Source organism: Mya arenaria, chromosome 13, assembly GCF_026914265.1.
Source record: "Mya arenaria isolate MELC-2E11 chromosome 13, ASM2691426v1".
Classification (NCBI taxonomy): Eukaryota; Metazoa; Mollusca; class Bivalvia; order Myida; family Myidae; genus Mya; species Mya arenaria.
The window spans coordinates 40,035,994-40,053,130 of NC_069134.1; the positions used below are offsets into that span (position 1 = coordinate 40,035,994).

Below are 17,137 nucleotides of genomic sequence, written 5' to 3' on the forward strand. Positions count from 1 at the left end.
TTCACATAATTACCGGTCCACACATTTTACATTTCATTCGGAACTCCTCCGAATATTTACATTTCCGGCACATGATATTACAGTTAACCAATCGGAAAACGTAAACGAAACGGGAACAGTTATTAAACTTATTTGTCGTTCTTCAAATATAATGTTTTGAAGATAAATTGAAGACAATCTATTCAACCACAAATAGCATTTTTAACACCCATGCAATCGCCATCCATTTGTATTTTTTAATCATAATAAAATAACAGTAAAACCCAACTGTCAGTCAACTTAAAAACCGCTCCTACCACTAACTAAAATAAATTCCCATTCCATAATAGGCGCGCTCTTCAGAGCGGCGCCAATAAGTGCGAAACTAGCGTATCTTAACGCTACTATTGCACTGAGAGGAGAAATCGATAGAGACCGTCGTTACCCTGATAAGCTCCAAAGTTGGCATTGTTTACTGCGTCCTTTTTAGCCATTGGTTTTATAAAAGGAACAAGTCTTCGAGTTCTGTCAAAATTAACAAGCAACCAAGAAAATTGTTTTACCACAGTATCATTTATTCTATTAAGAATCCGAAATAAGCGTCTGTGTCCAATTTTCCAATTAACGATAGAAAAGCTGAGCACATGATGATGTTATATATAGTATATACACATCGACGTTTTTCTGTAGTTACATTCAAGTTTTAATAAGTGTCTTCCACATTTCATGTTGCATCCATATAGTTGACAACATGTATAAAAAAAATTTGAGAGCGAAAATCAGTGAAAAAATGCCACCAAAGTAATACGGTTTTTTGTTCTACAAAGTCGTTGAAAGGAGGAATATAAAAGGAACTGAACACTCCAGCTATGATACCTTTTCCTGGGAAGAGACAGGTATAATTGCCATGTGTTCATGTTTAATTATTGTATTTCTTGCCTGAGAATTTCCCATGTGCGAATGTGGTCCGAAGGAATTGATTGGCTTGCAGTGGGTGCGTTGAGTTATGGTCAGTAATAATTACGATCTTGGCAGATACCATGTTTAACTGTTGTTCAAGTTAATAATTACGATCTTGGCAGATACCATGTTTAACTGTTGTTGAAGTTTTGTCTATATACACACTCTACATTATACTTGATCATATGCTTTTTTTGCTTTTCTCTCTCTTTTCATTCCAACTTCAGTGCTCGTAAAAGTCAGTTCTGAGTGTAATGTATTTGTATAACTTATATTTGCTTTTGCTTCAGTTAAGATAATTTAAATAGGATTCTGCCTCAGGTAGGTAGCTTCTGCCTCATGTAATACATTTTGTACAAGCTTCTGACCAGGTAAAATATTTTGTGCAAGCTTCTAACCTGGTATAATATTTTGTGCAAGCTTCTGGTCAGGTAAATATTTTGTGCAAGCTTCTGACCTGGTAAAATGTTTTGTGCCAGCTTCTGACCTGTTAAAATATTTTGTGCAAGCTTCTGACCTGGTAATTTTGTTTGTGCAAGCATCTGACCAGTTTAGATATTTTGTGCAAGCTTCTGACCTGGTAAAATATTTTGTGCAAGCTTCTGATCTTGTAAATTATTTGTGCAAGCTTCTGACCTGGTAAAATATTTTGTGCAAGCTTCTGACTAGGTAAATTATTTTGTGCAAGCTTCTGACCTTGTAAAATATTTTGTGTAAGCTTCTGACCTGGTAAAATATTTTGTGCAAGCTTCTGACCTGGTAAAATATTTTGTGAAAGCTTCTGACCAGGTAATTTATTTTGTGCAAGCTTCTAACCTGGTAAAATATTTTGTGCAAGCTTCTGACCTTGTAAAATATTTTGTGAAAGCTTCTGACCAGGTAAATTATTTTGTGCAAGGTTCTGACCTGGTCAAATATTGTGTGCAACTTCTGACCAGGTAAATTATTTTGTGCAAGGTTCTGACCTGGTCAAATATTTTGTGCAACTTCTGACCTGGTAAGATATTTTGTGCAAGCTTCTGACCTGGTCAGATATTTTGTGCAAGCTTCTGACCAGGTTACATATTTTGTGCAAGCTTCTGACCAGGTTAGATATTTTGTGCAAGCTTCTGACCAGGTAAAAATATGTTGTGCAAGGTTCTGACCAGGTTAGATATTTTGTGCAAGCATCTGACCAGGTAAGATATTTTGTGCAAGTTTCTGACCAGGTTAGGTATTTTGTGCAAGCTTCTGACCAGGTAAATGTTTTGTGCAAGCTTCTAACCAGGTTATTTATTTTGAGCAAGCTTCTGACCTGGCAAAATTGTGCAAGCTTCTAACCTTGTAAAATATTTTGTGCAAGCTTCTGACCAGGTTAGATATTATGTGCAAGCTTCTGACCTGGTAAAGTATTTTGTGCAAGCTTCTGATCAGGTTTGATATTATGTGCAAGCTTACGACCACGTACAAATATTGTGTGCAAGCTTTTGACCAGGTTAGGTATTTTGTGCAAACATCTGCTTCGCCTCGGGTAACAGTATTTACCCGAATGTTGACAATATGTACTGTCACACTGGAAGCCATGCAATATTTATTTTATTTTACCGAACACAGTAACATTTATATACATGTATATATAAAGAGTTTTCACCATTACACAACTTTCAAGTTTAATCAATTTATTCTGTAATTATTGTTTGTTTACATTAGCTGTCATTTTGCTAAAAATGTCAATTAGAAGTAATGCAAACACCGATATTTACCAGATATACAACTCATTTTAATAAGCGCCTACCACCTCAGACTTGGGAAACTAAAAAAATGCCTATTTTTAGACGCACGCGTTATGTGACAGTATCATGTCAACCGGTCAAAATGGTACTGTCAGTGTGTGACAGTACAAAAATGCTCATACTGGGTATATGAGAATTTAACATGGACAGGTCACGTGAGGTATAATAAACAAGGTTGTTGTATTTTGTGAGTTCATTCATCAAAGTTGGAAATCTTTCATTTCTTTCTTCTTTCCCTCTTCTTCGTTTTACCAAGAAATGAAAGGTCATTCGATATCGATCCGGACTTATTATCTGTAAGAATTACTTAACATAGCGGTCTACAGTATAATGGTATGACTGTATCATAGATAGTATAGGAAACGTCCTTTATGATGGCGAAAACACTTGTAATTACATATAACATCACGCAATACATTTATCCAAACAAGTCACAAACACTTGTGTTGCAGACGTATTCAGATTGCACACATTTTGTTGTTATTTCCTGTTCTTGTTTTCTATTTCCGAGAACTAATTATATAATGATAATTTCATAACATGATTCAGGTTACATTTGAGCTGGGACCAATACCAAATCCTACTCTCAGATTGTGCAACTGCGTATGTATTCTATATAGAGAAATTAGTAATGCGGATTTCCATAATATAAATTAACACGCATACTTTAGAAATCCAACCAACAAATAAGCTAAGAATAGCAAAGTATAGGAACTTTTAGCTTCCGATCAAATTCTTAAATATTTAGAATGTAATATATGCTGTCACTTGTGTATGTTCATGAAATAAATATATTTAAACCAAAAAAAGCTAGATTTGATAGCTCAAGTAAACATAATGTTTAATTGTGATGCTTGTTGACTACATGTAATTTGGTATCATTTGAAAGGGGAATGTTTTACAGATTACTTAAATATTTAACAGATGACCAAAGTTATAATATAAATAAAATCAGTTTATTTGAACTTTTGCTCATTATCTTAACTGAACTCGGACTTGAAGCTACCTATCATGTAATGTTCAAGGTCAACAAAGCTTGTTCGATATCTTTTTTTTCTGTAAAACCCTCTCAAACGAAAGCAAAATGATATGGAAGTGCTACAGTGGTAGGATGCTAGGTCAGAAGGGGCACTTTTGATGCGCATTAAAGGGCACTTGCAAGAGCCAAATTATCAATTCATATTGTGAATCTGTTGCAACTATTTTCAATACTATAGTTTTATGAGTAATTTAGCTCTTATTTTAACTTTAGTGGCCAAAATATGTATATTTATTTATTATACTTATTTCTAAAAATTCACTCTGTCAAAAAATCGGGCTCAGTAGGGTGAAGTTAACAGGCAGCAGAGTGTAGGAAAAGGGCAGCGGGGTGCTCGGTATATCATCAAATCAAATGATCAACCATACTTCACATAACTGTTTATCACATACCTTAAAGCTGCACTCTCACAGATTTTGTCTTGGAACGAGCCAATTTTTGCAAAAGTCCATGGAAACTAGTAATATAGGTATGGTGACAAAAAAATAGATCGCAGAATTTCATATTTTAGTTCACAAATGCATGTTTTATGCATTTTTCTTAAACCGTTAGTAACGGTTTAAACCATAAAACATTAATTTTCGAACGGAAATATGTAAATCTGCGCTTTGATCTTTTGTCAGCAATCTTTAATTATTGGTTTGCAGATATATACGCAAAAATTTCCTCTTTCCAAGACAAAAAATAAAAAAGTTGTAAAAACGGTAAATCTAGATGGTGCAGCCTTAAAATGAGGGATTTTCTGCAATGAATACTTATTCATTTTGATACATAACACGAATATACGAGAACATGTTTGCATGATGAAAACATTTACAGATTGACAAAAAAGCATTGACTGATAAATGTTATCTCTTATGGAATTAATTATGTTTGCGTGTATTAACACCTTAACACGTCATCAGGAAAAGGCACCCGTTTTGAGGCTGATCATTCGGAAACAAATGCCGCTACATCCATAGAAGCAATTCGTAAAAAAATAAAAAAAATTTTTATTAGTTGTGTGTTTTAAAAGTGTGTTTTGTATTATTAAGTTTAATTAATAATTGTTTGATGGTTGAGATTGCATAAATAATTAATATTCCCAAGAGTAAAATTTACTGCTAACATAAAAATACTACGCGATCTACTTGCAGCGCAGTTAAATGTATAGTTTTCTGGCAATGTAAACGGTCCATATACATCCGAGGTTGTTTTCGATGGAACAAGGCCGAGGCGTTCCGAATGGAGGCTAATGAGAGTAGAAATTAGAAGTAATCGGTACGCATGTAAGAGGGTCAAAGTGTCTAATGGGAACGATAGCATCATATACAAATGGCAAGCATGTACTCAAATGGAGAGCAATTTTATTTAAATAGTTATATGGTATTTTTCCGACACAGGTACAAGAACTTTATCAAAATACTCCCTCGAAAAATCGTCAACCAAACCAGTTGTTCGAGAGGCGTAGTTAATTCCCTGAAACAATTTGGGAGTCTTAATTTAGCCATCAAACTGGCCTGGGACATATGTAATTTACCTCTCCATCTTGCCTTCTGTAACCAAATTATGTTCAGGAAATTGCAGAGGAAGACAAAACGTCGCTTTACATTTAGATCTGTATTACCAGATTTCACCCGAGGCTATGTCTATTGCAAGATCGTTACATGATATCAGACGTGATTTATATATAATTCATCGCTGTGCATCTCGTCTGTATTGTCTGCAGTCTCGCTCGTGAAGGTCGGCAAGTACTTATATAGTGGGTTTTTTTGGTAGATGCCGCGCGTTGCCGCATTTTACACCGTGTAATCGTGCCTGGATAGTTCAGTTATAAAATCGCGGTTCGATTTATACTGGAGTGAGACCTCAGTTATGTTTGCTATATGTTTTATATAGAAACTAACTGGCGTTTCACTTTAAAACAGTCCCAATTAAAAAACAACAATAACAAGCAACTTGCTGCTGTAGAACAATGCAAGATACAAATATTAATCAGAAGAAAACATAAGATTGACAAATTTAGTGTCTCACAAAATTGAGTTGAAATACATGAACCTGAGGTCAGGATGGAATAAGGCTACACACGACCAATTAACACAGTTCCACAGGCAATGATGTTCCCATTTTTGCAGTACATTGTCAAACTATGTTGAACACTATGAAAAAAGAGTATCCGCTGCTTCTCTTTCATTCAACTTTTAAAGAAATATTACACACCAATGAGAGTCATATGGCATTATAAGGACCGGCCAGTCAGCCACCGAAAGTGTATATGGACCGAGGCGTTAGACGAGGGCTGACTGGACGGTCCTTATAATGCCATATGGCCCGAAGAGGTGTGTAAATATTTTTTATATTATAAAGAAAAATTTTATATTACCATTCATTATTTTTAAAAGCTCTTAAGATGTGTTTCATTAAACAAAGCTAATAATGTTTACTTGGGACAAATTTTCCCCGTTGTAAAAATAACATGCCGCACTTACCATTTGTATGACGTCAGCGGTCCATATTACATTTTTGGCGAGGTCTGGACCGGCCAAAAATGTTATATGGACCGGTGACGTCATAAAACTGCGTTTTTATCAAAATACAGTGATATACGGACCGAGCGATTTTATCTATACAAAGAAGGGACACATTTATGTAAGGTATAATATAATAAAATATTGATACCTAAACACAAGCACCCTTTCTTCTGTATTTAATATCTGGATCTTGGTCATAGGGGGAGGGGGGGGGGGGCATATAAATGTTGGCTTGAGCCTACTGAAAGGGAAAGTGTTTATGCAGCGATTTCATGCACCATAGAAAGTCATAGAATACGCGTTGTTTTAATCAAAGGGCATGAGTAGTCCATCTGTAATTAGTCAACATTAATGATATTATTATTACTAACCAAGCCATGTCATTGCAATGTACAAACTTACTAAAAAAAACTCCGGATAAGGCTACTTTGAATTAATTGCTTGTTTTTCATCCCCGCCCACCGTCTCTTTCCCCGCCCCTTATTTTTTTTACTCAAATAAAAATATTGATCTAGGGTTTGCATTTAATATTTATTTTTATTTTGTGATTAAAAAGTTCAATCAAATTAATTTTGCAATCAAGGCATACTATTAATTGAATGTTTTCCGAGGTTGTTTTCGATAAAAATGGCCGAGGAGCTCCGAATGACCTGTAGGCTGCGTTTTAAAAATATACATGTATATATTATATCTGCGGTATAGGATTATAACTGGTTTGGTTATTCGTGCGTAAATAGGGAGGTTTCCTCGTGGATGATTTGTGTTGAAGTGGTCATTCGACGCTCATGCAGACGGGATAAAACTAACATCGTACTCAAATTGTATATTTTTTTCTAATTTTGAATTTGTGGTTTATATATATCATGTTTGAATCCTGTCTCATGAGAAGTTATCATTTTTGTTTGGCATTTATTACAACATTAATTTTACATTAAAGTGTTGTTGTTGTTTTTCTAATATTTGTAGGTAATCCGTTTAGCGTGCTGAGGAAGCCGACCACATGTCAGTAAAGCTCAAACGAGTCGTATATAACAAGTGTCTCAATGGTTAAATTAGTTTCGTTTCAGTTGAAGCAACCATTTAACGTTGACATAACTTTAGGGACGGAAACTTTCGGGTGCAATTCTCCTCGATGCCAGGGTGTTGAACGGATGAAGCGACCGCCGACAGAATTCACACCAAAAGTTACAAATATCTCGAATTCTATGGGACATCACGTTGTCATGATTCAGGACTGTATTTGCGCTTTTCAATCTTTCAAGCGTTTGAGTGTGTTAACACATATAACAGTTCGAAAATATTTATTGACATAATTTATAAACGTGCATAAATATTCGATGTCGTTCTGTATATGTTAAAACTTACACGGCATAAGTGCATTCTTAAGTTGTAGTGGGTACAATTTTCCATTTTTTCCCCAATTTTTCATATTTGGGCTGAAGTTTTCCTCTGGTTTTTACTCGTGCCTGTCATATCTGTATGAGCGGGTGCGAAGTTTGATTGCTTTTAAGCTTAATATTCATTTGTGGACAATAGAAATATTAATCTGACATTTTCTCCTTTAAAAAGAAATTGCCGACGCAAATGTATTGTCCTGTACAATTTATACTTGCGTTTCTTGAATTGCATTAACCGTTTTTACTGACCATTTGCATTAATGTATTTCACATGCAATATTAACGAATTGCGCTTTAAGATTATGTGCAATAGATATGTGATGTCAATAACAAGCCGGATTAAAGTATCCCGTCTAGGTCACATCTATACACGTGTTCATTGTGTATTATTATCCTTAAGGTAAATAATAAATTATTTATGTTTGGCATGTAATGGAATGAAATAGAAAACATAAGACCGAATAACATTGTCAACCATTAAAGCGTCCCTGTATAATTTATTATTGAAATAGCAATACATCATTCTGAACCCCTCGGCCATTTTCCATCGAAATCAACCTCGGATGTATGCCGGTACATCAGTAGAAGCAGTTCGCAAAATTTTAAATAATAGTAATAACTAATTGTAGTGTTTTAACGTGTATTTTGTATTTATCACATGCTTTCCATTGTTTTCCGTGTAATAAACCCATTACGAATATTTTATCTTACACATGTGTAAGATAACCTATCAGACATTTCTATTGGCTAGACTAATCACACGCAACCTAGATATCCCTCCACATTGTTTGTAAACAAAATGGTTTAACTGCCAACAAATACTTACCTCAATAATGAAGCTGTAAGACTTCCGGGAGACAAATGGCTAACGAATCATAGTGCCAGAAAGCATCTTGTACAAAAACTTTCTGATAACAATGTTCCGCCAAACAGATAATGAAGATCATTAGTCACAGAAATATCCAGTCAGTCAACAAAACAAATACAGCCACATTAGTGACAAACACCACAAAACCATTTCAAACATTTCCATCTTGACCAACACAAGCAATATGCAATCAATGCCATTTGCTTGCCAGTTTAATCAGCTGTCGGTTACCGAAAACACAAATATGAATTCCGCAGCACAGACATCTCCTTACACATCACATGGCGGCTAGAACATCATGTTCTCTGGAAACATTCTTGGTGGAACTTTTTCAACATCAACATCCATGCAGTACAGAGAAAGGCTTCGCCGTAATCATCTGCATGATGTGAAACTGCATGTACACTAAGAAAACGCTGCAAAATCATCGTAGAAAGCGACACCGAATAACTTTTAAATCCGTGAACACAGTAAAACTTGACAGACTGATGTAGGTCACATAAACCGCCTAAATGCATGTACTCTAAGTGTGACGTCATCAAATTGTGTACTTATTGGGGTTTTTTGGTTCAAATCGTTCGTTATTAATGCTGTTGGATATTTTACTACATATTTTTATAGTTGTGACTTGTTAAGCGCTTTATCAGAATTAAAACGTGATAACTGCTAGTTACTTTTGTCATTTTAATTTGGAACTATTTATATGGCGCATCGTTGACATTCTACTCTGAGTACTTTGGCTGTCAAACAATCGGTTCAGAAACTGGAACTAAATTGGTAATAAAAACACCGTTTTAAGCATGTGATAAAAAGATCTGACACTCGTTGTCATTTAATACAAGAATTTTATTAAACTCGTCCATGAAAGTTGCCAGAGGCTCGCTTACTAACAAATTTCATAAACTCGTTTAATAAAATCTTGTATCAATTGACAACTCGTGTCAGATCCTATATATCTAAGCACAGAGTTAAAACGAGACACTAACGGCTTAACATTATTGACCCGTAAGTGACCGCTAAGCAAATAGACGACGCAGAAACACAAGACTCTATTTGCATGTTTGATGTTTAATTGGGAGTTTCACGAAGATTAATTGTTTCACATAGCGGCTCGAATGACCATAGTCCGAAACACTGCATCGCGACAGCTGCGTTTATATTGTAAGTGACCTTGAAATAGGCACGCGGCCAAGTGGACTTCATTAAACCTTGACCGGATATTTAACCAGTAGTTAAATAGTGATTTTAAATATAAAGAATTTTAACTATATATAACCAAGTGGAAATGAAAATGTCCATGAACGAGTGAAATTGTGGTGTAAATAAAAAAAATCAAGATTTATATGTTTCAGCGAGGACAACACTACAAGTTATTTTTAACCTGTTAAAAGAGTATGTGACTTGTCGCTTTAACTTATTTTATATGAGGCATAATGGATCCACGGTTTGAAACAATGGTCGGATATTATCTAAACCTGTGTCTGCTCGCACCGGTCATTCTTTTCGGACTACTTGGAAACTGTCTGAGCATGTTAACGTGGGGTCTTGGCTGTCATCGAGAAACATCAACTGCCGTCTTACTAACAGCGCTAGCGGCAACGGACACTATCGTCCTCACGATGCCCGCGTTAGAAATGTGGGCGTATGAGGTTCTGAACTACTGGTTGAGATTACCAAACGTCGTCTTCTGCAAGATATTCGCCTGGGCTTCGTACTTTGGACCGTCGGTTAGCTCATGGATTATTGTTCTCATCACCATGGAACGGTTTGTGAGTATTTGGTTTCCAATGAAAGTGAGATATTTGTGCTCTCGGTCTAAAGTCAGGATGTTTATCGTTGGAGTATATGTGGTTCTGGCTATTATGTATAGCCCATTTCTGTTCGTCACGGACTTACGACCCGATCGCGACAATTTGACAGCGTTCAGCAATACCACGTGCAGAATGGATCGGCCGAATGGAACATTCTTTATATATTTTTTCCCGGTTTGGATGTGGCTGGATATGATTGTGTTATTTATAGTACCATTTTTCTTCGTCGTGTGTGGAAACATTTTGATTTTGTACAAGCTGATAAAAAGTCGGAAAATTCACCGGAAAGGTGGGCCGCAAGCGTCAACGAGAACAAAAGTAGCCAACGCCTTCACTATCCGCGCTATAGCCATCAGCATAAGTTTACTCGTCTGTCTGTTTCCGGTGTCTATACAGGAAGTATACAACGCCCACATAGGCAGCAGTCCGGCGGGTTTGGTTTACGTGATAGTGAGGATTTTATTGTACGCGAACAGTGCCTTTAATTTCATATTATATTGTGCTATAGGGTCGGGGTTCAGAAAAGACATGAAGGCTGTGTTGATGACGCTGTGTACAAGGAAGAAGGTTAGAATTCTCAATGCTGATGGGAATATGAGTACACATTTTAGTAGAGTTCAAACTGATCCCATGTAGAAATTCATAAGTGTCTTTTGTGTGATCAATTCACATTCTTTGCATCTTTTTGCCATAATTGTACGTGAAATCCCCTTTTCTGTCTTAATTTTATAAACGAAATCAAACTTATATGTGATTCGTAAAACAAGAATGCCTTTACGCGTATCAACGAAGGAAAGATAAGAAATTGTACCCGAGCTTTTGTTTTTGTTCTTTTACAAAAAATAGTAAATATAACTATTTTGAGAACATTTCTTTTATATATAAAGGTCATACCAAATTGTTGTTATTGTTAGCACCAATTCTTAGTACGAAAACCTTTCTAGCTATTCTGAAAAATCAAACGAAGCCGGGACCGACAAAAAAAAGGTTACTAAATCAAATGAGTGAGATCTTATGTGGAATATAGTCAACAGAGCTTTCTAAGTCTATTCTGGACCATTTTCTCAATTGCTTTACAGATTTCCACTGAAAAATGAGTTCAAATATATTTTTTAAGTGTGTTGATCATGGGACAGAATGCATCATTTTCTATACGAAATGCCGAGAATACTAGTACAGAGAATAGTAGTATTATACATAAATTTACACTTGTGTTCTGTAGTCGGAATTAAAACAAAAGAAAATTTAAAAAAATCGGCAAGATCGTTGATCATATCAAATGTTGTTGTCGTTCGATCGGGAAGCCCAAAACCTATCCATCCACAGACGCTAAACATAGAAACAATTTGGTACGGCATAATCGTGGTTCATAAGACTTCATAGTCGTATTCATTAACGTCTTGAGTCTGAATTTCAGACTCAGACTGAGAAATCTGAATACTTAAATGTGTCAAAATATCCATAATGTAACTAATTTTGACAAAAGTTGGGTGCCTGGTTGTAGAACATATTATTTGTGACAGAGACAGCATTGCGATACGGTTACACAAAACTGTAATATTAAGCATTATTGAAGCTGAAACATTGGTTGATAATAAATAAAGCGCTGCCTGAGAATTTTATCATAAATTATCTTGGAGCTAAAAGTATCAATGAAAGCATTAATGCACCGTACCGGATTCAGGTATTCACGTTCAATTATTATTTGATTACAGTTGTCACATAATCGTTGAGGTTTTGGTAAATGTATGTATCGACCACGTGTATATGTAAATTTCGTGATAAAACTATCTAGTACGAAATAATTGAACACAATTACTATAAAGTATGAACATGTCAAAGCATAACTTCTTTTTTTTCTTTTTTTCTTTTTTCTTTATGGAACTTAAAATGAATAACATAATTAACTAGTTTCGGGATCTTGACTTGCTCTAGATCTTATATTTGAATTTCTTAGATTCATATAAGAAACATTTTATAAGTATATTCATGGCCATGAAAATGCATGAATCGTTTATCTGTTTACGTCGTCACCATACATTACCAAATCATTTTTATACTAAGTTTCATAAAAGTAATAATATAATATATGCAATGGGAAATACGAATCTGCTTTCAGATAATGGCTTTTATAATATACCCATCATAAATCCATACGCAATACATATCGCAAAATACGGTAGTCCGTATTCCACTTCAGTGCAATACGGCCGTATTCCACTCTTGTGACGTGACGTCATAACCGGTATCGTTGCGCGATTTTTAAATGACGTCATACAACAAAATAGTGCGTCGTTAAAATGGCATTTATTATGAAAACCTGTGGCTATTAAGTGATCTAACCAGTAATGTATATAATAAAAGGGTTATTAGTACTGCGTTTTGATCCTAAATATTGTATTCGACACTCATGGACTTTTGCAGATTTTGATTTCACTCGGCTAGCGCCCCGTGAAATCCGAATCTGCAAAAGTCCACTCGAGTCGAATACAACCTCCCGGATCAAAACGCGGTACTAATAACCCTTTTATTATATACATTACTGGTTAGATCACTTAATTTTTTGTTTTCATAAAGTTTCATTAACGCAAAAAATGTATATTTCTGTCCATATGAGACAAATATAATAAAAAATTTTTATAATTATGAGGCTATTAATATCAATGTCTAAAGTATGCGTTGAACCCAGATTTACTATTTCTACTTGACACTGCTGGATTTACTTGACATGCTACGACTTTATATTACTAACATTAAAACTAACTAATTACTCATGGCTGGTTACGATAAATGTGACTTTCTATAATGTGGAGAAATGTATTAACTAGTCATTATAAATGAGTATTAACTAGTCATTATAAATGAGTGCCTAATATTGTATGTACTCATGTAAATGAAGGTTGTCATTTTTGTTCGAATGTTATGTTTTTGTTAATTTCAATAAAGTTGAAAATATGAGCGTATTATTATCTCTTATGCTGCCGTTAAAGCAATCGGAACACCTCGGCCATAATCAAACCGAAATGACGAAGCTTGCCGGAGATGGCCGAGTGGTTACGATTGCCGTTAAGGGGCAAATGACACCAAATAGAAAATGAATACACATGCCTTATTTCTTTCAATTAACACATGACAGTGAATCAAAGCATAGTTCTACGATCTCTGACCATTGGCTACCTTACATATTTATAGGTTTTGAAGCTGAATGAATTGTAATTCAAAAAACATGCTGAACATGCTAGATCTACTTGATTTCGTTTTTTTTTTTACATTTTCAACATCGTTTGTACCCCTACACCATTCGGAACACCTCGGCCATTTTTATCGAAAACAAGCTCGGATGTATGCCGGTTCATCAGTTAAAGTAGTTCGTATTTTTTTTTAATTACATCATTAATTAAATGTAGTGTTTTAGAGTTGTATTAATTTAACTATACTATTGCAAACATAATAGATCCCCAAGAGTTAAGGCATAAACTGCTAAATAAAATAACTACGCGATCTACTTGCAGCGGACTTAAACGAACCGCTTTTTGAGTACGTAAACCGTCCAAATACATCCGAGGTTGTTTCGATAAAAATGGCCGAGGAGCTCCGGATGCCCCTTCACCGGATTTGGTCCCTTTATCGAATACATATTTATTATTTAAATTTATTTCTTCTGATGAGAAACGTAACTTTTTTCTAATGTTTTTTTTTTCTTCTTTCTTTGCTTTTTTCTGTGATGAGTACACTTTCTCCCATATATTGTGTCAGGGTCGGGAAAAAAGAAAAAAAGAAAGAAAATAAGACATATGAAAAACCTCCTTGTTGAAATAGTTAATACTTAATATCTTATAAAGCTCATTGTGCTTTATATATTATGTATGCTAATGTTGTCCCTATGTGAGGGGGACCTTATGCTTTTGTGGAATAAAAGTTGAAAGTTGAAAAAGTAAATCTTTGCATTTCCAGTTCTTGGCATCATTATGCTTTACGGTAATTTCAATCAGGGAAAGAACGTGTGTTTTATTTATTATGAGACCCATTTCATCCAAATGTGGCTCATCGAAAGACGAATGCAGTAGTGTTCGCAATCGTAACAGCCCGACCATCTCCGGCAAGCTTCCGGATATATCTCGTAAATAGGCTTTAAAGCTGCACTCTCACAGATTGAACGTTTTGACAACTTTTTTTTTATATTTTTGTCTTGATTCCAGCCAATTTATGCGAAAATGCATGGAAACCAGTCATATAAGACTGGTGACAAAATAAAAGAGATCACATATATTATATTTAAGTTCACAAATTGATGTTGTATGCATTTTTCTTAAACCGCTAGTAACGATTTTAGCCCGGGAAATCTGCGATCTGATCTTTTGTCAGCAGTCTTTTACCTTTGGTTTGCAGATATTTGTGCAAAAGTTTGCTCATTCCAAGACAAACAATAAAAAAGTTTTAAAAACAGTACATCAGTGAGAGTGCAGGTTTTTAAGATATCTGAAAATGTTATAAGGCCGCCGGCGATTAACTCAATTATCATTACGATAAGCAGACCCGTTCGATTACGTAAAATATGTATTTAAATGAATGATTTTGAAACGTGTCTTAAACTTTAAACTTACTTTAATGTCACTATTTGTCCATTTGACGATTGAAAACACATACGATCAATACGCCTCCATAATATGCTATAAGACCCGTATTATTTTAGAGGTAATATCTGTTGGATAATGGCCGAGGCGTTTTAATTGTAGTCTCTGTCTGACTGAAACTGTTCAATGACAGCAATAATTACGGGGGAAATGGGCCGTGTTTTTACCTTTCAGCTGGCCCCGCAGTGCCGAGTGAATGCAGTGGTTTTGTTTTCGCGCCGAAAATAGCGGGGAATTGGTCCTACCTAGGATGTCCCCGGTGTCCCCCCGTGGGGGAGCGTGGTAACAATTGACTGGTGCATTAGTCCTTCATCGTCAACGCTTCTACAATAATCGTTAACAAATCTAGCACGTTTATCGGACCAACATTTGGCCACGCGGTAAATTTGAACCATCACTACACTTGAGGCAAGTTCACCCCCGTGGGTATTGCGTTTACATTCACATACATGCCCCTGGAGTTAATTTGTCAACGAGGATATATCTAACTATTAAAGTAAAGTTATATAACTTGTCGCGAGGACATGAACATGAAGTTTCGAGTAGATGTCCGTAATAATTGTAAAACTATAAAAAGTGATAAAAGGGCTACATTTCTGTGAAATATTTTGAAATCGGGCCTATTGTGTTTGAAGAGAAGGTTTTCAACGTTTGAAACAGGAAACAAACATTATTCTTATTACGTTTAAGAAGTTTCACAGGCTCCATCTGAACGGATTGCAAAGAGTTAAAAAAGAGAGCGTGTTAAATTGCACTTTTCTATGTAGTTCTTCAAGTGTTTCTGTATTTAAAACAAAAAGGAGTTATGGCAAGAACGATACAAGATTTTCGTATACAATGAACATGTATGGATTAATGGCTTGCCACAGCACGAAATAAGTATAGAAGCTTTTGAGCCATTTAAGATGTACCATTTTTTTTTGTATTCTATCATATTAGGAATACCTTTTTCATAAACAAAATTGTAAGAACTGCTGATCTGTAGATATATGATTCACTTAGTCCTTCAAATGGTCCATGCTGGCATATATAACAATGTACCATGCATTAATTTATATGCCTTTGTTGTGAAACCTGGTCCCATTGTACCGTTGAAATAAATATATGAATACACATCTACTAAAAGTAAATTTACCAAAAGCAAATTTCGATTTCGATTGATAAAAATTATTATAGCCTTTGCCCTATGTTGCTGTAAGAAAGTTCGACCTGTATTGAAATTGTTTGTTTTGAAATGGAACATATACCACTTTTATTATATATACATTAATCATAATGTATGACCGTAGGATCTTAACACATGTTTTAAAACCTAAAACAGTGTCAATTTCAGGGTGAGGAATCACGTGACTTCAACGGGGTCCTCACATGGGTCATAATCGATGTACACAAACAAGAAAGTGACGTTAATTCCTAAATAACTATTTGAGAGAAAAGATGTGAAAATATTTCCCAGCCTATAAAAGACAATGCTATTTTCTGCTTGTGCAATTGTACAATATTTTGGAGTTAATTGTATTTAACGATACAATCCTTGGCCAAAATTTCAACTCGACTTAATTTTGTAGAACCAGTCATATATCAATTAATCAATCTATATTTGATCAATCATAAGCCTGATTTTTTTGGTTTTAGATTAATATTTCACTCGTGGCAAAGCCAATCAATATATATAGCTTTTAGTTCTCACTCGGTGAAATACTTTGTCATATTAAACTGAAACAAACACTTATCCTTTATTCCTATCACAATTCAATGAATTTTGCCTTATTGAATCGTTTGGGCACATTCGAAATAGGTTATAGGTCCTGATGCTTTTTCCTAGAAATATACGAGGGATTTTTTTTTCGAATCATAAGTACTAAATGAGTGTATCTCGAGTCTTTACACTTCGTCTTGTCATGCATATTGATAATAATCGTCTTATGACCCCTTTTGATGGTTGTGACAGTAGGGCAAATCTAAATGAAATGATCACTTTACTAGAAAAACTATGAGCGCAGCCGACAGGGGACGCATCCGATTCGCGGAATTCTTTTTTTATTCTATCTTTAGAGTCAAAAGGTACAGTTTACTTTGTGACCATTCTAACAGGTTCGATGTTCAAGTGTTTTAGTCAACAACAATTACCTTTGCATGGACTAACAAAATATCACAACAGCAAATG

The 17,137-nt window shown here is 35.1% G+C and overlaps 1 protein-coding gene across 1 annotated transcript; it reads left to right on the forward strand.

Annotated features, from left to right (window-relative positions):
- Positions 1–9,958: 9,958 nt before the first annotated feature.
- On the forward strand, positions 9,959–10,972 carry LOC128215259 (probable G-protein coupled receptor 139). The gene has a single exon (XM_052921967.1). It carries the CDS (start codon positions 9,959–9,961, stop codon positions 10,970–10,972), a length of 1,014 nt encoding a protein of 337 aa, XP_052777927.1.
- Positions 10,973–17,137: the final 6,165 nt, after the last annotated feature.

Coding starts and splice junctions, on each gene's coding strand:
- LOC128215259 (XM_052921967.1), top strand. CDS start 9,959: ATGGATCCACGGTTTGAAACAATGGTCGGATATTATCTAAACCTGTGT.